This window comes from Crotalus tigris, unplaced genomic scaffold, assembly GCF_016545835.1.
Source record: "Crotalus tigris isolate CLP2741 ecotype Arizona unplaced genomic scaffold, ASM1654583v1 scf7180000020201.887925, whole genome shotgun sequence".
In the NCBI taxonomy this organism is placed as follows: Eukaryota; Metazoa; Chordata; class Lepidosauria; order Squamata; family Viperidae; genus Crotalus; species Crotalus tigris.
Window position 1 is genome coordinate 624,623 of NW_024097902.1, and position 25,839 is coordinate 650,461.

Here is a 25,839-nt window from a genome sequence, read left to right on the forward strand (position 1 = left end):
TAGGTTTTCTGAATAAAATTGTGAAAAATTGCAGGATTAATGTACAGGGAGTTCTTGAATTATGGAAATTCTAGTTCTAATTGTGATTTTAAGTCAATGCAGCCATAGGAGCGAGTCATCCGGTGCTGATTTTACAACCAATTTTACCAGAGTCATTAAGTGAATTATGTAGTCATTGGCTTCTCCAATTGACTTTGCTTGTTGAAAGCCTGCTGGAAAGTCACAAGTCACAATAATGTTACCACAAAATGTTGCAGTTACCATAAATGTGAGTAGGATGCCAAGCTCCCAAATTGGGATCACATGACTGTGGGAGTGGTGCAACACTTGTAACTAGTCATAAGTCAATTTTCTGGGTCTGTTGCAACTTTAAACCACCATTAAATAAACCAGCATAAGGCAAGGACTACCTGAACTTATAGAAATGAAAATACATGACATGCAGTATCAGTTATGTTTCTCTATGGACTTCTAGTCACACTCCTATTCAGTCTTTTGAATTTCACTCAGATAATTGCTGCACTTTTAACCTGAAATGTGAGTTTGGAAAATATAAATATCTGTATATGATATGCAAAAATATAATTTAACATTCAGCTGAGGGTATAAACCAGGCAAACGAGGGAGAAACATGAACAATAACATGTAGCTAAAAAGTGACAGAAACCAAATATTGTCTTTCACAAAGATCCCTTTATATTTTAGAATATCCAGAAATATGCCTTATAAACTAGAACAGAGATTCTGATTCAGTTTCAAATTCTGCACTCATAAAATCACATTCTTTTTTAAGTCTAGGAAGTATATATCTGCATGAAAGCATGCTATGAAATGAGAGATTATAGCCAAAGGAGAGTTTTTAAAGAAAACATTTGTTTTGTGGCCCTGTGAACCACAATATTAACTTTGGTAACTGGAGTATTACCTACTTTTTATCATGTTGCTGCTGTTCTCAGACATATAGTTCTTTAAAGGTTTCTTATTGGATCTGTGTTTTTTGTTTCTGGGAGAAAAATACAGATGTTTGCTAAGATCAGTGTACTGATGTAACTTGTAGAAAGCCTTCATTACTGTTTATAATTTTACTGGGTGAAATTGGAATATTGTAGTACTCAGATATTATGCTTTTTTCCCCCAGATATTTGTGCTCAGCTGTTTTATCATGTGAAAATCTAGATACTCAGATACCACATTAGAAACAGTGTTAACTTCTAATATGAGTGAATGTTTGTCACAATTTACTACTGCCTGGGAACTTAAACTAAAATCTACTAGGAATAATAACTCAAATCCAACCCAATCTAAATAAAAAAGAAATATACTTCAGGACCAGTTGAAAAATGAGGTTGATGAATTGCTTTTGAAATCAATAGATAGTACATATTGGACCTTTCTCTGATTATGACAGTTTTCCCTTGGGGATGCAGTCATGTTTTTCTTACGACTTTTTGATAGCTGTTGGATCCCTTAAACAACCTGATCTTCTGCATTTCGATATGAAGGTTTTCTGATTTCTGAAAGAACAATGTATTTTTGTAGAAAAAAAAGAGCAGATTATGCAAAAACATAATTTGACATAATTTCTTTGACACATTGAGGACATATTTGATAGACTTAAGATCAGTAAGAAGCTTATAAAACAGGCATTGGATTATTATAATTGAAAATGTAATGCAGGAAGAACAATGCATGCATATTTGTAAACTGGCTGTGCTATTTGCCAAAAGAATGTATGCTCATTCCCTCCAACCTCTGAGAAAATAGGACAATTATACAGATTACAAATGGGCACAGATTTTTTTCAATATTTATTTTATTCACAAAGTTAAAATATGAACACCAAAAAAAGGAAAAAAAATACAAAACATAAAAAGCAAAACATGACATTAAAATGTGTCAAAAAAACCCACATATGTATAGATTTCTCCCCCCACCCCAATTGAATACCGATAAACATATTTCAAGAAACGGGCCCACAGTTTCTGAACTTCTACAATTCTGTTTACCAACCAATTTGACCTGGCATTTATTTACTATATTAAAAAATAGTTAACAGGTAAAGCCAATAACAAAGTTAAACTTCAGAGCCCCCTATTAACAATCTGTATTGTATTTATCTTATAGAAAGTCCACAATAGCTTCTGATCTATTATAAACCATTGCAGTCATTATCTCTGATCTATCCAGGATCAAATATCCTTAATTGATTCTTTAATAATAAAACTTCCCCTTAAAGTTTTTATTGGGATTTTTTCCCCAACAATTGTATCTCGCTCCCCAGTCATAAATCTCCATTGTAAATATCTCTGCAGCATTTGCTGTTCAAAGAATTTTCTTGCAAGTTGAAATGCAACATCTCTTGACAATTATTTTCGAATTGGATATAGTAAGTTCATCCCCCAATCTCCATCAATTTTTTTAAAGAAAGTTCAGGCCATCATTCATTAATTCTGTCATCTCTAAGTCTTTTGAATTCATGCCCCTTTAAGCCTTCTCCAACAATCGTGCAATTCTCAAACCAGGCTCATTCTCCTTCAAATTTGCAAGCAACAAATCAGATTCCAATCCATCCAATTTTAAGTCTGATTTAGCTGCTGATAACCACTGTTAATTTATCAAAAAAAAAATCTGGATTTTAAATTTAAAATTGTAAATTAAAAATATTTTTATTTCAAAAGGGCTTTAACATTAAGATGATCAGATTCTCGACTTTCTTTTATATCTCTTTGTAGGGACATTGTAAGGAACATATGTTATATAATTTTTAAAAAAAGTAAAAAAGGAGTCCCTGCAGATTTTACTCTGTTAGTCGTTGCTGACTATAGGGGGCATCATCTCTGCTTCAAGATCACTGAGCCAGTGCTATCCAGAGACATTTCTGTGGTCATGTTACCAGCATGATGTCACAGAGTGCTATTACATTCCCACCGAAGTGATACCTATTTATCTACTCACATTTGCATACTTTCGAACTGCTGGGTTGGCAAGAGCTGAGGCAAGGATGGGAACTCACCCTGTCACATGGAGCTCAGGTCTCGAACCTGGGCTACCGGCTTTCCAGCCGACAAGTTCAGTATCTTAACCGCTGAGCCACCGCACTGCCCTATAATATTCAAAACCCTTAATTTATTGTTTAATTTTCTAATCTAGTCCAAAATTCCCTTGTACTGAGCTTTCACAACAAAACATAAACGTCTCATGGACAGGAGAAGAAGATATACCATAACAGAATGACTGCAGAAAATATTGAGACAATAAAAAGGGAATAGAAAAGAAAGGGAAGTTCCCATCAGAGGTTAAAAGAAATAAGACCAGAGTTTTTAAAAACTAATATAATGAAATCAAATAAAGTATAAAACTAGTAAACCGCTAAAATACTAAATCCCTGTAGTAAAAATCTGGTGTAAATGTAAATCAAATCAGACCACTTTCACTACCTAGGGAACAGTCCTCCCACCATCGACCTCCATACGGTGAAAGCGAAAGTGATTCACAATTCCCAAAATAAAACAGTAAAAATGCGCAGAAAATGAACCTTAAAATCCTGCAAGGGGTTAGAAGAAATCAACATTTAGCCAGTCATTTAACAGTTGAAGATAAAAGTCAAAAAGAAAAAGAAAACTTTAAAGCGTGCAATCAAAACAGAGGCACGTTTTTAAAAAAAAATCAACCAAAAGGAAAAAGGGTTAAAACATGGTATAACTGCAACCTCTGACAGCTCCTACCAAGAATTGCAGCCATTGAGATTCCTCTTCCCAGGTAAAAAATCATCTGAGACGGTTGGTTATTCAAGGGTCATTTTGGGTCATTCCTAGTTGCTCCCATTTAAATCTGGAGAGCATGGGGTCAAAGAACCAGCTTTAGCAGCAAAATTAACTGTTTGTTGGCAGGAGGAAAAAGCAGCCGGTCACTCAGCACGCCATTTTTGGAGGACTCTATGGGCACAAAAATTCTGTATGCTGCCTGGCTTCCCTGCTTTGTGAGCTTATGCTATCAGCTTCTCTACTTTCTGAGCTATTTCCTGCTTCTCACTAAAACTAATCCTGCCTAATTTTCCTCCAAAGGTATGTATGCATTTGATGAAATTATATATGCACTGGGGAGAGGCTGCACTGGAAAAAACAAAGCATTAAAAATTAATTTTAATGGAATTTATTAAAATTAATTGCCCCCCAAAAGATTTCCCATTTCTAAACTAAATTGATTCCCCCCCCCCCGCTGTTAACAGAAAATTTTATTTATTTATATTTCACATTTCTAAGCCACCCATCTCCCTCAAAGAGGGGCTCTGGACAGTGTACAATAAAACATAAAAATATAAAACAATATATAAAAAATTAAATGTTAAGCTTTAAATTTTCAGTTAAAAAGTTTTAAAAGATAAATTTTTTTAAGGAGGTAAGAATAATTAACTCTGTTAAAAATTGGTTGACAAAGGCAAAGGGAGGGCTCTCATGGCATAAACCAGGGGTAGGCAACCTTGGCTCTTTTATGACTAGTAGATTTCAACTCCCAGCTGAAGTCCACGAGTCATAAAAGAACCAAGGTTGCCTACCCCGGCATAAAGCAAGCCCAGGACTGTGCCTCCTTTGGGTTTTCCACATAAGGCCGCAGAACCATGTTTTTATCCCTTTTCAGATGACCAGAACAGTGGAAGAATATTTCATAGGGTGGAGAGGCATGGATGTTTGGATTTGCAAATATAAATAGATATGGTTTACTATGTAATAAATCCTGTTGAGTTCAATGGCTATTATTCCTAGGTAGCCATGCTCTTAAGACTGCTGTAATGCTGGAAATAGCTCTATTTATCCCTACATATTTACCTGATGGGAGAAATAACAGAAGAGAACCTGAGAATAGTAGAATACAAAATAGTAGAATACAAAAATGAAACTTTATGCTGAGTTACAAGGACACTTTATGTAAAGTATTATAATCACTTCCCCAGTGAGTTCAACATATCTTATATCCAGATAAGTATATTTGCAATTCTCCAGCATGATGAGTGTAGAATCCACTGGATGGGTTATTTCAGCCTTCCTGCTCAGATAGATTAGGTCAGAACTTTGGCCACGCCTCCCTCAGGGTGTGTCTTCCCAGTTTTGACTTAGTCTCGGGCTCAGGCAGGGCGCAGTTTTTTCGGCTCCTTAGCTAGGCTAGGTTAATTTGCTTTCTAATTGCATTTAATTGACTTTAAAATTATTAGGTTATATTTAAATTGTATTGCTTTTCATTCAGAACTAAATTCAAAAAAATTGAAGTCGAAAGTTGAATCAGGCTTTCTGGCCTCGAGCCCAACAAGCTCCTGTGGAGAAGGCTGCAGGCCGTTTATCAAATATGGGCTTTTCAGCTCCCAATCGGCAATCAGCGGAACAGTGAAATAGCTGGCCAGCTGGTTTTCGGAGATCGGAGTCTTCAGAGACTCAGACAACTCAGAGGCTTCCCCCTCGGCTTCGTCAGCATGAGGCTTTCCTGGACTTCAAAATTTGCATTGCAGTGGAGGCAGTGCGCCTAACAGCAAGTGCTTTCAGGGGGAATTGCTTTTGATCAGATTAACTGGCTTAAAGTCTATTTTCTGGCAGGAGGTTTCGATTCCCTTCCATTCCCCTATTTTGGGTGCTTGTTTTTTCCTTGGGAGGCACTATATGAGGCGGCCGCCATTTTAACTGCGTGTTTTACAGGCGGCCGCCATATTGAATGGGTCATCAACAACGGCCGCCATTTTGAGTGTGTCTCTTAGGCAGTTGCCATTTTGAGTGTGTCTCTTAGGCAGCTGCCATTTTGAGCGTATCTCTTAGGCAGTCGCCATTTTGAGTGTGTTTCTAAGCACGGAAGCCATTTTGAGGGACCTCGTGTTCCTCACAAGAGTACTAAGCCCTGCTTCTTTTATTGCTACAGGTCTGCCTTGTCAGTCCTTTCACCGGGGGGCAAGTTTTCAGTGTCATCAGACACAGAGTTGATTCCTGATCTGTATCGGGTGTTATTATTCTAACTACTCATTGTACTCTAGCACATGTCCTCTTCTTCTGGGGTGAGTTGAGCAAACGGGAATTTATTTAAATCCACCTGCTACAATTAGTGTGTGGCATTTGTCACAGGCCTAAACAGGCAGTTCTAGAGAGCTGTCTGGCTGTCCTTGCCATTGCTGTTGTGCAGAGTGAGGATCGGTTTTCCATCTCTGTCAACTAGATCTGTTTGTTTGGGTTCCCCCCACTTCTGGATATCTCCTACTCGGATTATCTAGACTGCAATGGCAGACAGTCCCTCGCCCTAGGCACCACAGGGCTTGGGTATTCCTCCCGCACAGGCAAAGCACAGATCTACTTATTTGGACACGGGGGAAAGAAAAAGTCCAAAACAAAACACCTCTCTACCAAAGAGCCCTCAAAGTCAGCCGAGCGAGAGGCTTCGAGGAGACATTTGGCACTGGAAAGGGAATTCTCCAAAGCCCAAAGGCTCAGGTCCAGTGAAGCTGAAGTGGTTTCCCCCACTCCATTGGACACTCCTACATCTGAGCTTCCATTTGCACCTTCTCATGATGTTCCAAGGGCTTGGTCTCCTCAGGGGGAAACTGTGCAGGCTGGTCCCCCTTGCTCCTCATCATCATCTTCTCATCATGGCCCTGAGGCCACATTTATTCCAACTGAGGCTGGTGCTAGTTACGTGGAACAAGGGGATAGGTGGTCAGCTGAGTTTCAGTCCTTCATGCACAATGCATTTATGCAATTCTTCTAGGGGACAGTGGCCCTTTCAACCACCACCACCTCCTTCTATACCTCCTCAGGCAGTATGTACCACTGTCCCCGGTTCAGGGGTTTCCGAGACTTCTTCCCAGCTAGGGGAAGAGGGGTCTGTTGACCTGGAGATAGCTGACACGCCCATGTCAGAAGATGAGGAGGCAGCGCCCAAACAGGCGCCAACTTCGGGGCTCTTTGACCCTTCTCTTTTCCGGTCTCTACTATTAAAGGCCATTACCACCGTTAACCTCACTTCGGTACAGGAGGAGAAACCTTCTACCTCCGCCAGTCAGGAATCTAATCCTTTGTTCGTGGAACAGGTGGTGGAGGATAAGCAGATTCCCTGTCCACAGGTTTTCCGCATTACAGTGGAGAAGCAGTGGTCATCCCTGGCCACTCTGCCTTCCCCTAATAGTACAGAAAAGAAACTGTTCAATGTGTCTTCTTCATTTGCTTCCCTCTTGGAGGTACCTTCAGTTGATACTCCTCTGACTTCTTTGTTTTCCACATCTGCTATTCCAGGGAATATGGCTGAGGCCCTGAAAGTGGAGGAAAAGAAGTTTGAACTCTCTCTTCGCTGAGCGCACCAGGCTTTGGCATGGGCAATAAAGGCCGCGACTTCATCCTCTTTCTTCGCCAGGGCATCGATCATGTGGCTTCGTGAGCTTCAGACACTTGTCCCACCGGATCAGGTTCGAACACATCAGACACTAGGGAAACTAGTGGCCACTTCAGAGTACGTGGCAGACGCTTCTCTTCATTCAACCAGGTACTCTGCCAGATCCATTGCAGCTACGGTTGCCTTTCGTAGGCTACTATGGCTGAAACAGTGGAGAACGGATTTGAAATCAAAGTGGCGCTTATCCACATCCAAATATAGCGGTACACAGTTGTTCGAGCCAATCCTTGAACCGCATATTATTGAGGGCAAGGATAAAAGTAAGATTCTGGCACACCCCTCCAAAGGGTCTGATAGACGGCCCCAACAGGAGTTCCGTAGGCAGGTCTTCTGTCTCAGCGGTTCCTGAGAGTAGAGGCAGCCCTTTCGGGCAGGGCAGTCCTTGGATTGGTCAAGAGGCTCACAATCCTTTCTCCCCAGACAGGATCGTCCACAGGACTGCCAGAACATGGGAGCCAAGGGCCAATTTCAATCTAACAGCCCCTTCCGGGGATCAGGTGGTCGCCCATATAGGCGGTCCAAGTGACGCTAAGGAGGACTCTCCCATCGGGGGTCGTCTGGCGCTGTTTAGCGACATTTGGGAGATGACCACCACAGACTCCTGGGTAAGGGAAACCGTCAAGTACAGTCTCACCCTAGAGTTCTACTCTCCTCCCCCAGACCGCTTCATCCAGTGTCCGGTGTCAAGAAACGCAAACAAAGGAAAATTGGTAGCCACGGCCATCTCTCATCTGTTAGACATCAAGGCCATAGAACCAGTACCACGGGATCAGGAAGGAAAGGGGTTTTACTCCATCCTGTTTGTGGTCCCCAAAGCCTCAGGAGGATGGAGGGCGATACTGGACTTAAAGGGTCTAAATTACTTCTTAACCTACAGGAGGTTCAAGATGCAGACCCTAAGGTCCATTCTCGCAGTATCAAGAAAGGAGATTTCCTCTCATCCATAGATCTAACAGAGGTGTACCTACACATCCCGATACTCCCAGAACACCGCAGGTTCCTCCGGTTTTACTATGCACACCGGCATTACCAATACAGAGCTCTTCCCTTCGGTCTATCTTCAGCTCCAAGGGTTTTCACAAAAATTTTGGCAGTCTTGGCGGCTCACCTCAGGCTGAGGCCGGTGCGTGTGCAATGCTACGTAGATTACATCCTAGTCAGTCCAGTTCCTTCCAGTCGGCCCAGTCAGACCTCGAGGTCATGATACATACACTTCAGGCTCACAGGTTCTCAGTGAACTTCAAGAAGAGTCACACGATCCCCACAAAGCGCCTCCTACATCTGGGGGCGATCATAGATTCGGACCTTTGCAAGCTCTATCTTTCACAAGAACGTCGGGTCAGCATACGAAAACTGGTACATCAGGTTTGGAGGGACAAAGTAGTGCCCCTGGTACAGCTGTCCCAACTTTTGGGAAAGATGGTTTCTTGCATGGGGATTGTTCCATGGGCCAGGCTTCACTCAAGACGCCTTCAATGATTCCTCCTTCCCGTTCAAAAACAGAACCTCAGTTCCTCCAACAAAAGGGTCAGAGTTCCCCACCACATCTTGGTATCCCTCCTATGGTGGGCTTCACCTGCAATAAACAAGGGGACCTTCTTCAAGGAGCCCCTCAGGCTCACCTTAACCACAGACACCAGTCTGTTCGGTTGGGGTGCTCATATTCAAACTCACCTGGCCCAGGGACAGTGGTCCCGGTCGAACCTAGCCCACAATATAAATTGGCTCGAACTCAGGGCCATACACTTAGCTCTCCAACAGTTTTCCTCCCTAGTGACGGGACAGCACGTCCTTGTCCTGACGGACAACGTGGCAGCCAAAGCTCACGTCAACAAGCAGGGAGGGACCCGGTCCTAGTCGCTCATGCAGGAGGCCTTGAACCTAGATCTGTGGGCAGAGTCCAACCTGGGGTCCATCAGGGCGGAACACATTTTGGGGGAGGCGAATCGACAAGCAGATTCCCTGAGCAGGGTCACAGTGGACCACTCGGAGTGGTGACTGGACCCGGCACTGTTCAGGGACATCTCGATAAGGTTTGGTCGTCCACATCTGGATCTCTTTGCCTCCCCGTTGAACACTCAACTTCCCAGGTTCTTCTCCAGGTTCCCGACATGGAGCGGAGGGAACGGACACCCTCTGGTGCCAGTGGCCAGGGGACCTGCTGTATGCATTTCCCCCTCCCCTTCCATTGTTATAGGCAACCATCTGCAAACTGATTCAGGAAAGGGCGGAGGTAATCTTGATTGCTCCACATTGGCCAAGGCATCCGTGGTTTGCCGACCTTATGGATCTTTCTCTCTCGCCACCGTGGAGGATTCCCCCAGATCGGGTGGCTCTCAGCCAAGAAAATCTTCAACATCCAGACCCACAGTGGCTCCAGTTAGCCGCCTGGCACTTGAGTGGGAAAGTTTAGCTAGCCAATCCTATTCGTCCGGGGTGATCTTGATGATTCAAGCCTCCAGGCGCCCCTCGACTAATAGGATTTATGACGCCACGTGGAGAAACTTCTGCACGTGGTGCAATAAACAAAATCTCAGGCCACTCTCGGTCACAATTCCCAATATTTTGGATTATCTGCTGGAAGGTATGAACAAGGGTTTATTATCCAGTACCATCCGCAGGCAGGTAGCGGCCCTATCAACGGTTCTTACCTGTGACAGCTTGGTTCCTTTGTCGCAACATCCAGCAGTTAATGCTTTTCTCAAAGGGGCGGTTAGCACTAGGCCGCCCGCGGTCCATCACTATCCGTCATGGGACCTACCTAAGGTGTTGCAGGCTCTGATCTCTCCTCCGTTTGAACCTCTCAGTTCTTGTTCTCTTCATTTTCTGTCTTTGAAGGTGGCATTTCTAGTAGCCATAACATCGGCTAGAAGAATATCGGAATTGGCCTCACTTTCAGTTAGGAATGATTTGTGTACCTTCTTCGAGGATAGGGTGGTCCTCAGATTGGACCCTTCCTTCATTCCAAAGGTCAATACCTTGTTTCACAGGTCCCAAGATCTAGTTCTTCCTGATTTTTGTCCGAATCCTTCTCATAGTCTAGAACGACAGTGGCATAAATTGGACGTACTCAGGGCTCTGCGTCACTATGTCAAGTGGACCTCGGCTTTCCAAAAGTCAGAGGCCTTGTTCGTGTCCTTTCAACCCTCCGCCATGGGTCAGAAGGTTTCTTCTTCAACCATCGGTAGGTGGATAAGGGCTTGCATTGTTCGGGCATCTGTCTATCTATCTATCTGTCTCAGTCTCTTCCAGTTCCTCCACACATTACGGCTCATTCCACTCGCAGCGCTGCTGCATCTGCTGCTTGGTCCACGCAGGCTTTGGTCGAGGAGATTTGTAGGGCAGCAACGTGGTCCTCCCCTTCAGTATTTGTCAGGCATTACAGGATAGATAGGTTTGCAGCGGCGGACGCCACGTTTGGCAGACGGGTCCTACAACAGGTTGTTTCTTCGCAGGGGACACAAGCCTAGACCCCCCCCCTGTAGGGACATGAGCGGCTTTGGTATGTCCCATCTGGTGGATTCTACACTCATCATGTTGGAGAAGAGGCGTTGTCTTACCTGAACGCCTTTTCTCAGCATGATGATGTAGAATCCACACCCTCCCGTGAGGCAGTCTAGGCAGTTGTCTTGATAATTGGAGCCAGTGTGCCGGACTTCGTCAGAGATGCTTCGCCTTGTCAAAACTGGGAAGACATACCCTGAGGGAGGCGTGGCCAAAGTTCTGACCTAGTCTATCTGAGCAGGAAGGCTGAAATAACCCATCTGGTGGATTCTACATCATCATGCTGAGAAAAGGCGTTCAGGTAAGACAACGCCCCTTTTAGTTATTCAGTCTGCATGCTGACCTTATTCTTTCTCATTTCCATTCAGGTAAGTGACTATGGACCTATGTGGTATCCCTTGATCAGAGATGACTCTCTACTAGCTGAAGAATCTGATTTTCCAGAGTTATTATTGATGCCTGAAGGCTTCTGCGTTCATTCCACAGCCTTTGACATCATGACAGCACTGTGGTGCTTTTTATACTCCCTTAAGGTTTTACTTCTGGTGGTTCTGTTTTAGTTGTCCTTTGTGTCTGTCTCTCTTTACCTGTCCAGTGTTTTCTTGTTTTAATTTATGACTTAAACCTTACTGCTAACTGTTTGAAGGTTGCCCAGAAACTGAGTTGGCAAGAATGTAGAGATACAGATGGTGCCTCTGAAAGGTGGCACGTAGCCCTTACAGATTGAAATATTGATGGTTGGTTGTTTTCCAAGCATATTCATGGTGCTTACCTTGATTTACAAAGACATACTTGCTCTGGGCCCAACTTGCCTGCCCTGCATTATTATAACTTCAAAGGGACAACTTTTATAATCCTGCCACAAATATATACTAGCAATGACAATTCTGCTTTACCTTTCATAGAGTTACTACAAAGGAATAAATTGCTGTCGGAGATGAGGTTTTCCCCTTTGTTTGTTACAGTTTAAAAGATAGTCAAAATCAAAGCTTTTTAGTGTCAGTTTTAAACCAGGAAGAAATTTTGTTTAATATAATCCTTAACAGTGTTAGGTTACATCAAGAAAATAGACATCAAGTATTATGTGGTGATGACATCTTCTGGGGTGGAGAAAGGGGGAGACATTATGCTGAATTAAGGAACACATTAATGTTTGTATTATTAGATCTAGCAGCCCTTGTTAGTAGGGTTCTTAAAGGGTCAGCATGAATCATTGTTCTGCTTCAGATATTAATTTCATATGCCATTGCACTGAGCAAATGTTTTCTTAACTTAGGAGGATGCCCAAAGTTAATGCATAATAAAAAAGCAATCTGTAACCAAAATGATTTATGAAAAGGTATAAATAATGAAATATTTAAAAAAAAACAATTATAGATCTAAAAAGACTAAAATAATCCTGAATATGATTAGTTCATAATGAAAAAGTATGTTCATTCATTTGCCTCTTCCTAAAAATTGGAATCGGGCTACTGAAAAAGTGAGAATTAATTAGCTATGAATGTCTTGGAAGCAAAACTGGAATTTAGTGGAAAATCAGATTTAGATATAGCTGAAGAATTATTTCCTTGGCAATTTAAAGATAGTTAACGAGTTAGCCACCTGTCCCTTTCTGATTATTAGGCTATAATTAAAAATATGATAGCCTTCTGAATTTTTTATGCATCAAGTTTATTTGTGTTTCTTGGTGTACGATAGTCAAATTCCACTGAAGGAGAATGTTATCTGTGCTGAATGTAGACTAAGTCTAGACACATTATACTAAGTTTACTCTGGCTTTGGTTTAATGTGTTACACAAATCCATTTCCCAAAAAAGAGAAGAAAATGTGTGGTTTTAGTAATTTTTAGATATTGGGTTTTATAAATGAAGACTTTAAATTGAAGTCGCTATCACCATTATATAGTAACTGAAGTTTTAACAAAATTTGTTCAGATTTGTATACTTTACATGTATGTATTTTGCTATTCAGTTTAAACATAATTCGGGACAGTGGTAGAAGAAATAACTTTAAACCTGTCTAGAGATTCTTTTGGGGAAATACTTTATTTTATAACCTACGAGTAACCTTTCTAGATGTTTCAATGGAATGCAACAATGAACACTGAGTTTTTCTAACCTTGAAATTTGACCTCAATCTTTGGTGTTCAAATAAATACTGCTGAAGCTTGTTGTATTTCTTTAGCTCTGTTCTTCATCATCTTTGTTACTTATCCTCAGACTTGCTTTGCCTCTTCCTTTTCTATTCCATCAACCAGACACCAGAACAGTTTTTGGAAGGCTGTATTTTTGCCATTAAACATGTTTGCCATCTGTTAGTAGTCCTCTTAGACTACTCACTTTATATACTGTTTACCAGTTAGATTCCTGCCTAGGAATCTGTTAAAGGTGATGCCATTTTAGCCAATTGATTTTTAGTTCAGTAATATGTATATTCCTAAATTACTGCAAGGATTTAATCTTTTTTCTTAAGGTAAGGTTTTGAATAGTTATGTATTATATTTGTATATTGCAATCTCCAAATTCTCTCAACATTTAACAGAATATTAAAATATCCAAAGAAGTATACAGTCCTTGAAGATCAGGAACAGGCTATAATAATAAAATAACAACATGGAGTATTAAAAACTTTAGGCAATGTTACCTAAATTATTCTTAAACACCCCAGAAATAAAGGGAAAAGAGAGGAGGCTAATCCAACATTCTGAAGAGTAGGTCCCATTAGTAAGAAACAACATCTCTGAATTTCAGTTGACCTTATTTCATGAAAGCGAGGTACTGGAAGCAACTTTTCTATAGAAGCATGTATTGGATAGATTGATGCCATTTGAAAGAAAAAGAAAAGTCATTTGAAAGTCTATAGTTATAACCATCATTTTGGATTACAACCAGAAACATTGATAGCCAAAACAGGGCACAATATCAAAGTAATATGATGATATGCATCTTCAAGTAGGCCTCTACATTTTGCACCAGTTGGAGTTTCCTAATGGTCTTCAGAGGCAGCTCTATGTGGAGAATACAGCAGTAGTCCAATGAAGAGGTGATGAGGGCACGAGTCCCTGCTTGCAAGATCCTTCTATTTTGTGTCAAGCCAAAAATAGCACATCATCTAGAGCTGAAAATATTGTATTCTATTTCATATTGCTTTCTTTAACTAGCAGTTGATGCTTACGGCACATTACATTTAATTCTGGAGATATCAGATAGATGTTAGGACTAGCATACATTGCCAAACCTTTTTTATTAATTTGTCTGGCCTTAAAACTGTTTAAATTGATGGACATAACCACATCTGGAGGCAGTGAATTCTGAATAAGAAATTTCAAAGTAACCTTAGATTAGTACAATACTGAGTATAAAGGTGATCTTTTATGAATTTAGTACTTTTAGTTCAAAGCATATGTTTAGTGTTGTCTATTTCTTGTTTCCCTAATAGCAATAAAGAATCACAGATTTTGCTATGTGTAATGTTTTATTCAGATGGTATACTTCTGGCATTTGAAGACGCTGCCAATCATAGTTTCCCAGATGACTTAAGTCAAGAGAACCTGAGAAGCATGTTCAAGTAATGCTAAGGAAAACAGCAATATTGAAAATAATTTAGCTTAGAGTTGCATTTCAGTTGAGGTTCTTGGCTCAGAATAACATCTCACTCCCAGTTCTAATTCTGCAGGTGTTCTGAATTTTTCTGTAGTCATCAAATTGCTGCTTTTATGAAAAGCAGTTTCTAAAACAGTGGTTTTAGTACATCAATAATTTGTAGAAATGCTTCTTAGACTAACAATCTTGGAATTTTGAAATTATTCTACAAATAGTAACAATTGAGATTATTGTAAACACAGCATCTATTCCATTCTTATTTTATTCACCTGCTAGAAATTTGTTTAAAAACATATATCAAGATGGTGGGATGGCAGGATTTTGGTTTCAGTTCTATAAAATAGCCAAATAAAATACAAAGTTTTCTGATTTGCTAAAGAAGAAGGGATGTTTTAACTGGAATAGTCAATCTAATATTAAACTGCTTATGTGAATAGACAGTTGATTTCATACAAATTCCAGGGTACAGCATTTAGGAGAGGAGGAAATTGTTCTGTAAAAGTAATGGCAATCGGGGAGAAACTGTGGATTTGACCTATTGAGAGCCCAGTACGTAGCAGGGGTCACACGTGAGACTGTTTTGGGGCAGTTTTGTGATGGTCTGAGAGTAGAGGATATTACCTTCAACCTCCAGCATAGTCAGATTACTTGCTGCTTTTCATGTTGCCGGTGCTGTCTCCCCTCCCCCCCACCCCTTAAAGAAATAGGACCCACTTGATTGGACTACCTCAGAGACTAATGGACCCTGTGAAGTTCCAGTAATAGCTCAGTGTTTTTTTCTTGAGGATCCGATAGAGATTTAGCTGAGTCACTTGATGCTGTCTGGAATGGGCATTGATAAAGGCCCTGGATCACATTGTTTCTATGCAATCTCATTCTGCATTAAACCTGTGGTCATACAATCGCCATTTGCAACCTTGGCTGCCAATAAACAGTGGGGGAGCCAGCAGGAAGTAGTATAGGGCAATCATGTGATCATCGGATGCTGCAACAATGCAAAAAGGTCAGCACAGTCATGGAGCATCATATCTTACAACTGCATCACTTAATGATGGCGTTCCTGGTCCCAATTATCATTGGTAAGTGAGGATTTCCTGTACATTTTTGAAAAGCACAGATGCAGGTATTTAAGGAGTTCTAATTCATACTACAACCTTCAGAATCTCTTGGTTTCTTCCTGTGTCAGAATATTTATTAATATATTTCTCAATACAGAAGATAGGAGGTAGTTTTATATATATGCACCATTTGCTTCTGAAGTTGCATTGGAAACTGTTCCTTTTTGAACTAGAAGTTCAGTGAACTGAGTAAATTTTCTCGTAAGGCCAGTGGTAGCTGCCTGCAGAGATACTGGCCGTGCTTGAGAATACAAGGTAAATTTCTCTCAAATTGTTTTTTAATGAATTTAATTACCTGATTGGCAAATTATTTTTGGAAACACTATCATGGTATCTTTCCTTGCCAGTAATATACCGGACCAATCAGGATCTTGCGCATAGCAAAATTAATAGACAGTATTATATACACAAGACAACAGTATAGCAAATCAAAGGCAGACCTGCCTATATCATATGACTTTCTAATCAAAACTATCCTAATATTATATTTCCTTCATAATATGTTTTTATGTAATTGTTTAATATCCATATAGTATGCTTATGGCTTGCAGTGTAGAAATACTGTTTTAATTTCACAATTTAAGGCTGTTTGTCTTTAAAAGCAAAACACCTATAACAGCTTTCCATTTATCTGTGATTATAGCTCTCAGTTTATGTCTATTTGTCATTTTGTTTTTCCTTTGTCGTTGCTTGGTATCATGGCTCAAGACTCTGGTTCTGTAAAGAGTCTCTGAGTCAGACACATTTCCTTACTTGTATTTACACATACAAGTACATTTATGTGAATGAATGCAGGATACAGGATAACTCAGCTTTTCTTCCATTTTCAGTGAATTTTTTCTGCAGACATTGAGGCTGAGTATTGCAAGAAGTTGGATGAGAAATTGATCTAAATTGTGTAATCTTAAGGGTGTTTAGACAGTCCTCTTAATTTCAAGCAGTTCCAGATGAAAGTGCATTTAGTACTGTATCCTTAAGTATTCCTTTGAGAAGGTCATTTCAGTGTTTTGTTCTTATACACAGCATAAGAACTTCAAAACGAGATGGATGGCAAATTAATTTGATTAAATAAATAGCATATATAATTCAGTATTTATTTTACTGATACCCCTGTCACAAGCAAATGATTCTTAATCATTAACATTATATAAAGAAAAATAATTGAAAATCTCAATGGTAAATATAAAAATTAACAGTAAAATAACAACTCAAATATTAAATACTAAAGAGACAGCTCAATCTGTTTGTTTGTCTGTTTAAATATATATGCTGCCCATCTCACTAACAAGCAACTTTATACGTTCTTCACAACAGTTCTGTTTTCAGCATTTGTTTTTGCACTCAGTCAGGGAAGAATTGGGTGATCCCGGAGAGTGGAGTTTCAAAAAACTGGTGGTACTATCAAGAAGCAGAGCTGTCTCTCGTCAACTCCTCTTATCTTCTGAAAATAAACTTTAGTGAAATATTCTTCATGATGACATAATAGGCCAGGTTGATTCTGATCAGAGAATATGGCCCTATAGATACCTAGGTACCCAGTCAGCTATAACTATAGCCTGATCTGTAAAGTATTTGCATTAGGCTATATTTTGACCCTTTTTTGAACATGGCTTGATACTTTTGGTAGAGTCCTGTAACTTGCATATTCACACTTGTGCAAAGTAGTACAGCAGAGCAAGGATTTATGTACATGAATCAGTGGGTAAGACAGTGGGTCAAAATAATTACAGTGATGATTGTCACAATTACTATATCCTTCTTTGGAAGAAATCCTGAAAATACTGTGTGTTATGAGATGATTATGTTTTAAAATAGTAGCAATAGTATATAAATTATAGCAAGTGCCAGTTTCTCAACTACTGACCACAACTTAGTAGTTTTATTTATATTTCCAATTCTACTGGGGGATGCAGATAAGAATATTTTTAACACATTAAGTTAATTTAATTTGTATCCAGAGCACTTATTTCAACATTATTTCAAGACCAAAACTCAAATTATCTTGTCACATTCTGACCGAAGAACGCCTGGAACATCTGATCCAGAAAATCAAAAAAGTGAGAATTTTGGCCTCTTTCTGAACACCAAAAAGACCAAGCTCATGACCACTGCAAGGAATGGAAACATCAGAATAGAAATTGAAGGTGAAGAAGTAGAATGCGTGCAAAAAATCACTTTCCTACGATCGCAGATCACTCAAAGCGGTGAATGCAGCCGAGAAATAAAACATTGGATTGCACTGAGTTGTACAGCAATGAACATGAGCAGAATATGAAAAAGCAAGAACACCAACCTGGCAACCAAATGTAGATTAGTCTATTATGTTCTCCATAGCTACCTATGGTTGTGAAAGTTGGACACTCAGGACAGGAAGAAAATCGACTTGTTTGAGCTGTGCTGGAGAAGGCTCCTGCATCTTCGTTGCACAGCAAAGGTGATTAACAAGCAAGTCCTGGAGTGCATAACATCAAATATTTCACTGGAATGCAAAATCACAAAACTCTCTCACTTACTTTGGCCATGTCATGCGGGGGAATTCACTGGAGAAAGCAATTATCTTTGGAAGAGTTAGTGGTGAAAGGAAACCAGACCACCGAAGAACACGGTGGCTGGACACCATCAAAGCTGACACTAGTCAGCACATAGAAAAATTCAAAGAAGTAGTGCAAGATCAGAAGATGTGGAGAAATGAAGAGTTGGAAACGGCTGAATGGATCACATCATCATGTCACATTCTATTCCATTGCAAGTTTTCTTATTTCACCCATAGAAGGAGAACCGTAAAATTATTTCTGTTTTGCAATTCAAGATGCTCTTCTAGTGGCAACTCCACAACTTCTCTAAATTGTTCATGCCTTCTGTGTAGTAGTTGGAATCAGCAATAGGATATTTCTTAAACTAATAATTGGCAGATTATGAAGTCAAATATAATAATAATAATAATAATAATAATAAGTTGGAAGGGACCTTGGAGGTCATCTAGTCCAACCGCCTGCTCAGGCAGGAAACCCTATACCATTTCAGACAAATGGCTGTCCAGTCTCTTCTTAAAAACTTCCAGTGTTGGAGCATTCACCACTTCTGGAGGCAGGTTGTTCCACTGGTTAATTGTTCTAACTGTCAGAAGTTTCTCCTTAGTTCTAGGTTGCTTCTCTCCTTGATTAGTTTCCATCCGTTGCTTCTTGTCCTGCCTTCAAGCGCCTTGGAAAATAGCTTGACTCCCTCTTCTTTGTGGCAGCCCCTGAGATATTGGAACACTGCTATCATGTCCCCCCTCGTCCTTCTCTTCATTAAACTAGATCAGTGGTTCTCAACCTTTCTAATGTCGCGACCCCATAATACAGTTCCCCATGTTGTGGTGACCCCCAACCACTTATACATCACCGGGTGCCAGGGGCGTGGCCAAAGAAAAGGGGGAAAAAATGGCGGACAGCCTTGTTTGGCGACCCCCGTGAAATGGTCGTTCGACCCCAATTGGGGTCCCAACCCACAGGTTGAGAACCACTGAACTAGATATACCCAATTCCAGCAGCTTTTCCTTATATGCTTTAGCCTCCAGTCCCCTAATCATCTTTGTTGCTCTTCTCTGTACTCTTTCTAGAGTCTCAACATCTTTTTTACATTGTGGTGACCAAAACTGGATGTAGTATTCCATGTATGGCCTTACCAAGGCATTGTAAAGTGGTATTAATACTTCACGTGATCTTGATTCTATCCCTCTGTTAATGCAGCCAAGCACTGTGTTGGCCTTTTTGGCAGCTGCAGCACACTGCTGGCTCATATTTAAGTGATTGTCCACTAGGACAATAATAGAAGAATAAGTATCTGCAGACAAGCAGTCTTTCATTCTTTTTCTTTATTGATCCTTTCTGCCTCATTCAATCTTGATATCATGTAATTAAAAAAAACAAAAGTCTGATATTTATTGGACAAATTGCAATAGCGTATTTTCATGGCATGAAAATGAATTGCCCATTTGGGTGAGCTATAAATATTAATATTTGAGAAATGATCATTTTAAGCCCTTTCAATTACATAAGACTAAATCTTTTATTTAAGAGATTTATCTACATATAAAATTCAATAAGTAATAGTAATCAGTTAAAAGTAATCATTCAGTCTTCATTTCAATTAATGTTAAAAGTAATGTTAATATAATTGGAAATGACACCACTGTTTATAATTAATCCTTTCCAGAAAAATCCATGTTTTTACCTGTCTTTGGAAGATCGTAAGAGTGGACGCCATCCTTGTCTCTGAGAGAAAATTGTATTCAGAAAGAAGGGAAGATTATATATGTGATTTAATTAAAATCCTGATTTTTTTTTCAGTAGAAATCAGTAATCAGACTAAAATAATAGATTCATATCATTATAAGGGCTCAAATTCTTTTTAGTATCCCAAACATTTAGAAATGAAATGAAAAAATGAACCTAATCATTCTTTAAGCTATTCAAAAGGCAGCTTTTCAAATCCCTACATATATGCTTTTTTTAAGTTAAGAATTTTATTTGCAGATAATTATATTTGTATTCAATTATCATCAGTACCCAAACAATTTATCTCCCAAGGCAAAAATGCCCCCCTCCCAAATTTTTTGTACATGCCCTTTTTCTACTACTACCAGTTTACAGTAAATAACTAAAGCTTGTAGGCTTTGAGACAAATTATGTATCTAGTTTCTGGATTGGCATCATCTGCTATTCTTTCTTCACATACCATCTTCAATCAAAGGAGGGTATATGAAGAAAGCATAGTGGATGGTGCCAATTTTTATTAGACATACATAAAAACAGATATGCCTGAATTAAAGTAGTGCTTTTCAAGCAGTTGTGTAATTGAAGACCAGTAGGGCTTGAATGTTGAAATAATAATTCAGGGATTGAAAAACCATTGCTGTTCTCATTTTTGTTCACTCAGGCTCAAGCTGTTGTTTCTGACTTATTTGTGTTACTTTTGATGTTCAGCAGTAAGCATGATGTAGAATAAATATATTTGTGTGCTAGAAAAAAGGATTTGTCCTGTTACACCATTAAGCTATAATTGACATTTCAAAGGAATTGAACTCCAGCAGAAAGCCATTTGAAAGCAGTGACCTATTTTTTTCCCCCGAAACAGCCTGTTTGTTTTCCAGGAATGCAGGGTTTCAAACAAATACTAATGAATATTGGCAGATTTTGTCCCTGCTTGCAAATTCTGCTGCAGCTTTCTCTACCCACTTTTAACACACATTCTGAATGGTAGCTCTTCTGCTAGTTTTAATTTGGTTTGATGGTGCTGTGTTTTCTACCCTAGAGACCCTAGAGCTGTGCCTTAGCATCCTAGAATCATAGAGTTGGAAAGAACCATTTGGACTTCCATGTCGACACCCCGCCTCCACCAGTGCAGGAATCAATACTAAAACATGTTTCATAGATGACCATCGAGATTCCTTTCAACACCTCAGTGAAAGAGAACTCATTATCTTCCTGGATAATTGGTTCTGTTGTTGAATTCTTCTTGGTATTGGGAAGAGTTTTGTTTTTTTTAACATTCAATTAAAATCTATCTTTCTGTAAATGTGATTTCCTTATTCCATGTCCTGCAATCTGGAAGGAAAAGAAAATGCTGCATGGCATTACCAATAACTGCCCTGGCCCTATCCAAAAGTGTTAATTCTGGCCTCTCAACATGGAAAGATGTCCTACCTTCACAAAAGGTATATATATACTTGCAAAAATATGTAAGCCCAACATACTACTTAGTCCAATTGTATTATTACCAGGAACCCTAATTTACAAAATAGCAAAAGAACTCACAAAATAGCTTGGGGTTCTCATAGAGAGGAGCAAATATTCTGTCAATTCTCTAGTGTCTCCAGAAAATCAAAGACCTAAAAATAGATTAAATTATGATTCCATTTGATGACATCGCACTCTTCATGTTCATAGATCCAAAAGTAGTGAAAGAATTCATTACAGCTGTATCTGCAAAAAATGGGGAACAGATGAAAAGGTTAGTGATTTGCTAACTTTTAATAGAACTGATCCAACTGTGAAAAAGCATTTCTGCAGCTTGACAAGCTTATTTATTAAAGGTCTGGTAGGGCTTGGCATATTTCTGTATTCTGCAATGGCTTAATTTGTATGACAAGGATGAGACTGAATTTGATTTAAAACCTACAAGTTTATTATTAGTCTTCATATTTTCTAGTATGCTGATAACACATTGGTAAAAGATGAATTAAAAATAATACACTATATTGATTTTTTTGGATGATTTGAATTGAAATTTAAATGTTGATATGTGTTTGTGCTGTATATACTATTTTGTGGTTTTGGCTAGCCTTGATGGACATTAAGTAATCAGTAGGGATGGTTTTAAAACAAAACATTACTGTACTGTATAAGGAATAATTTCAAAAGCCCAACATATCCTATTTCCATATTTAGAAGAACGGAGCAAAAGGATTCTGTGCTGCCTTAGCTCACTGTACTTAGGTTGGTGGATCTCTTCTTGTTCTGCCAACTTGACTAAATCTCAAGGCCAAGATGCAGTAGAGTGACATTCTTATAGAATAGAAACAAGGACATGATTGTCTTGCTTGTTTGTAGAGGTAAAATCTGAAGATTGTGGAGTTATTATTTTTGTTCCCTAAACCATATGTCAACCCTTGTGATATACAAGAATAGAGCAACATGAGGGAATGAAAGAAAACACTTTTCATTTAACAATTCTGCATTCATTACATTAAACTGATTTATTAGTATATTTATATAAGTTATGTCAATTGTAATTGAATTTTTTTGAATATATCATTCAACTGCACATTGATTCGTGCCTCACTTTTTTCAGGACCATTGTAACTTTCAATGGTTACAAACAAATAGGTTTAAGTCAAGGACTCCTTATATTGTAAGTTATATTAACAGAATCCGGCAGGTCTGAAAGAACAAACTTAATGTGATTATTTTTAATTGCTTGATTTATTAGGATTTCCTAAGTTTCCTTCTCTGACTGTTAAGCAGCTGGGGGCTTCTACATCTCTTGTCTGATTGTGTCGTAAGCAGCATCTCTTCCTTTTGTTCTCCAAGGTCATCCACAAATTCCATTACAAAAAGAAAGTATGCAAACCCAATGTCCTTTTGAAGGCGCCAACTGTGGTTTAATGAAGATAGCTATTCCTTTGTTTCCTAAAGCTCTAAACCCACCAGAGACCACTGCCTTATGATCTCCTCACAAGAAGCAACTATATGGGACAATCTCAAATTGGGCAATCTCAAATCCTTTCCTTATCTGGAGAGGAATTATGAAGAGCTGTTCTATTTACCAGCTCTTCATTCTGCTGTAGTCAATAGTTCTGCTTCTTGAGTTCACCATGTCTTTCCTGGATATCTCCCTAGCCAGTTAAATTTCCATAGAGTAATTTTTCCTCCTATGAAGCAGTGAAAGGGGAGAAGATACTGGGGGAAAATACAGACAGTCCTCAACTTACAACTATAATGGAGCCTGGAATTCCCATTGTATGTTATGATGGTTGTAAGTCAAGGCACCCATGTGACTGAACTGATTTTTGTGGCAGTTCTAAGCAAATCCATTGTGTGCAATAAGTGGTTTTTGCCAAAAATCAGGCAAAAACATTATAAATCTTGGTCATGTGAATGGGTCTCTATGAATGGCTGTAAATGTGAGCCAGTTCCTGAGTGCCCGAAATTCGATCTTGTGACCATGAGGGAAGAATCTTGAATCCAGATTGTAAATACATTGTGGGGTTCCATTGTAATTTCTAACTGTTGCTAAGTGAACAGTTATAAGCTGAAGACTACTTGTAAATTTTCAGTTGAATGGGATTATTCAAATCAAATTGAAACGTAAGAAATTTTCAAGAGCCTTGGGGCTGGCTGATCATCTAATTCCACACCAGCCTGTTGTAAACCTTACCAGAACATTCCCTTGGCAACCTATAAATCTATCCTCAAGATGCCAATGAATGATATCTTCTTTCTAACATTTGGCACCCTAAATTTTTATTTGTTTCTTCTGGGGCTAAGACAATTGTTTCCTTTGAAGATAGTAGACAGCAGACTGATAATAGGTAACCTGAAATGTATTAGTTTATTACTTATATATATTTATCCATGCATCATTTCTCCTTTTTCTGAAATATATAAATATCACTGCATCTCTTTGGTTTAGAGGGCAGCTCTGTAGACAGGCAGCATGTGGGAAATGGGGAGGTTAGATTGCTGAATTAAATAGCTAAGAAAACATTAACTTTCTTTGTTCTGTTTCTTATTGATTCTACTGGACATGTTTTCTGCCGTAACAAATATTAGCTCTACTGAAGCATTAAGTGGGCATTAAAATGTACTTTACTATTCAATAGAAAACCCATGACCCATTGGGTCATTGTTTCAGAGATACTTCCTTACCTAAACAGAGAAACACAACTTCTGCAGGCAGGCAAAAAAATTCAGTAGCAATGGGAGCAACATTCAACTTCCTGTTGGCTTCCCCACTGAATTTCCTTGTGGGAAGTGGGCAGTGAACATTGGAAATCTTCCTTCCTTCCTTCCTTCCTTCCTTCCTTCCTTCCTTCCTTCCTTCCTTCCTTCCTTCCCTCCCTCCCTCCCTCCCTCCCTCCCTCCCTCCCTCCCTCCCATTGAGTCATCCTTTCAAAGGCGCTTCCTTACTGGATTTCTCCGTGTCTTTAACAGTGACACAGCTTCTAATATACAGTCTTCACTGGAAAAGTTGGGATACATTCAGATATATGTCTGCCTTGAAAATAACTCATGCTGAACTGTATATCATAGTCAAACATCAGTACAGGAAATGTTTTATGACATTTTGTATTATGTCATAAACTGCTTTATAATACTATTTATATCATTGAATGTTTTATAAAATTTGACAACTTTCATTTCCGGAGGAATCATGGGCTCTGGATTTTGGATACATTTTGGAAGTTAGCCTATTTGAAGTACCTCGGTTGAAAATGTGTTACACTATAGTGTACCATTTCACCCAGTTAAAGATTATAGGAATCCGAGTTCAGTAGTATATAGATTGTACATAATGATCTACTAAGCACATTTAGCAAAAACAACTCTTAATTATGTTTACTGGTTAATGTGGTTTTGTGAAAAACAAACTGTTATGTGGATGATTTGGCTTATTTGGAATCCTGGAAAAGAGTTTATGTGTGTGTATGTATGTGTGCACATGTGTGTACACATGTGGATGGAGATGGATATTTTAAATTGCCCCGTAGGAGGCACGATCATTGTATTTACTCCGTTTGTGTAGAATCTGGATTTAGTTTTGATTTCCTCGGTTACATGATCTCTGATAGTAACTAACTTGGGGGGGGGGGATCCTGACAAAGTTACTAAACTGCCGTTTCTAGAATATTAATTTGACTACAGGAAGTCCTCATTAAGCGTAGGGTGACCATTTGTAGTTATAACAGTGATGAAAAAGTAATTCTGCAATTAGTCCTCACATTAACAATCTAGGCAGGCCTTCAAAGCAAAAGAAAGCTGAAGTAAAATCATAAGCACAGTCACAGTTTCACTTAGTGTGACCACCTCACTTAAGTGAGTTGCTGGTCCCAATTGGGGTGGAGGACTACCTGTAGTTACTTTTGAGACACTATGCCTATTGCAGCTGTATAAATAACAGATATTTATACAGGCCAGTTTTTAAAAGAACTTTGCTTAAAAAGATAGTTGTGGTTTTACTTATTAAACTTTCTGATCACAGAACTTCTGCTGAATAATGGCAGTTCTTGAACAGGTAAACCTCATTAAACGGCATGTGTTCTTTGTGTAGGCTGTGAGGATATTATTGCCGAGAGCATCTCACTGGAAACCTTAATTGCCATTCTCAAGTGGAGCTCCCAGGCTTATGGCTCCAAGTGGGTATACCGCCAAGCACTGCATTTCCTCTGTGAGGAGTTTTCCCAAGTCATGACTTCAGATGTCTTTTATGAACTTTGCAAAGACCACTTGCAAACTGCTATCCAGTCAGACTACTTACAGGTAATTGTTTCTTCCTATTCAATTATTTTTATTAAATGCCAAATCAGGCTTTCTTACTAGTGGTATGGAACAGAAGCATGCAGATCCCAAAGCTTTGACCACTGGAGAGAAACAGAAGAAGAAGCAAAACCTTGCTTGAATTATTATGTGCAGAACGGGTTCTTCCTCTTCTCT

The 25,839-nt window shown here is 39.3% G+C and overlaps 1 protein-coding gene across 6 annotated transcripts in view; it reads left to right on the forward strand.

Annotated features, from left to right (window-relative positions):
* BTBD7 (BTB domain containing 7) overlaps positions 1-25,839 on the forward strand; it is a 74,772-nt gene that overhangs the window by 31,187 nt on the left and 17,746 nt on the right. For 3 of the 6 annotated variants that reach the window (XM_039365862.1, XM_039365861.1, XM_039365863.1), the window contains one exon: positions 25,457-25,665. In XM_039365862.1, coding sequence (XP_039221796.1) covers positions 25,457-25,665 — 209 coding nt within the window. Of the gene's footprint in view, positions 1-7,262; positions 9,227-19,840; positions 21,342-21,573; positions 21,638-25,456; positions 25,666-25,839 lie in introns of those variants that run through there. The other 3 variants (XR_005559473.1, XM_039365864.1, XM_039365865.1) reach the window with 3 other exon arrangements.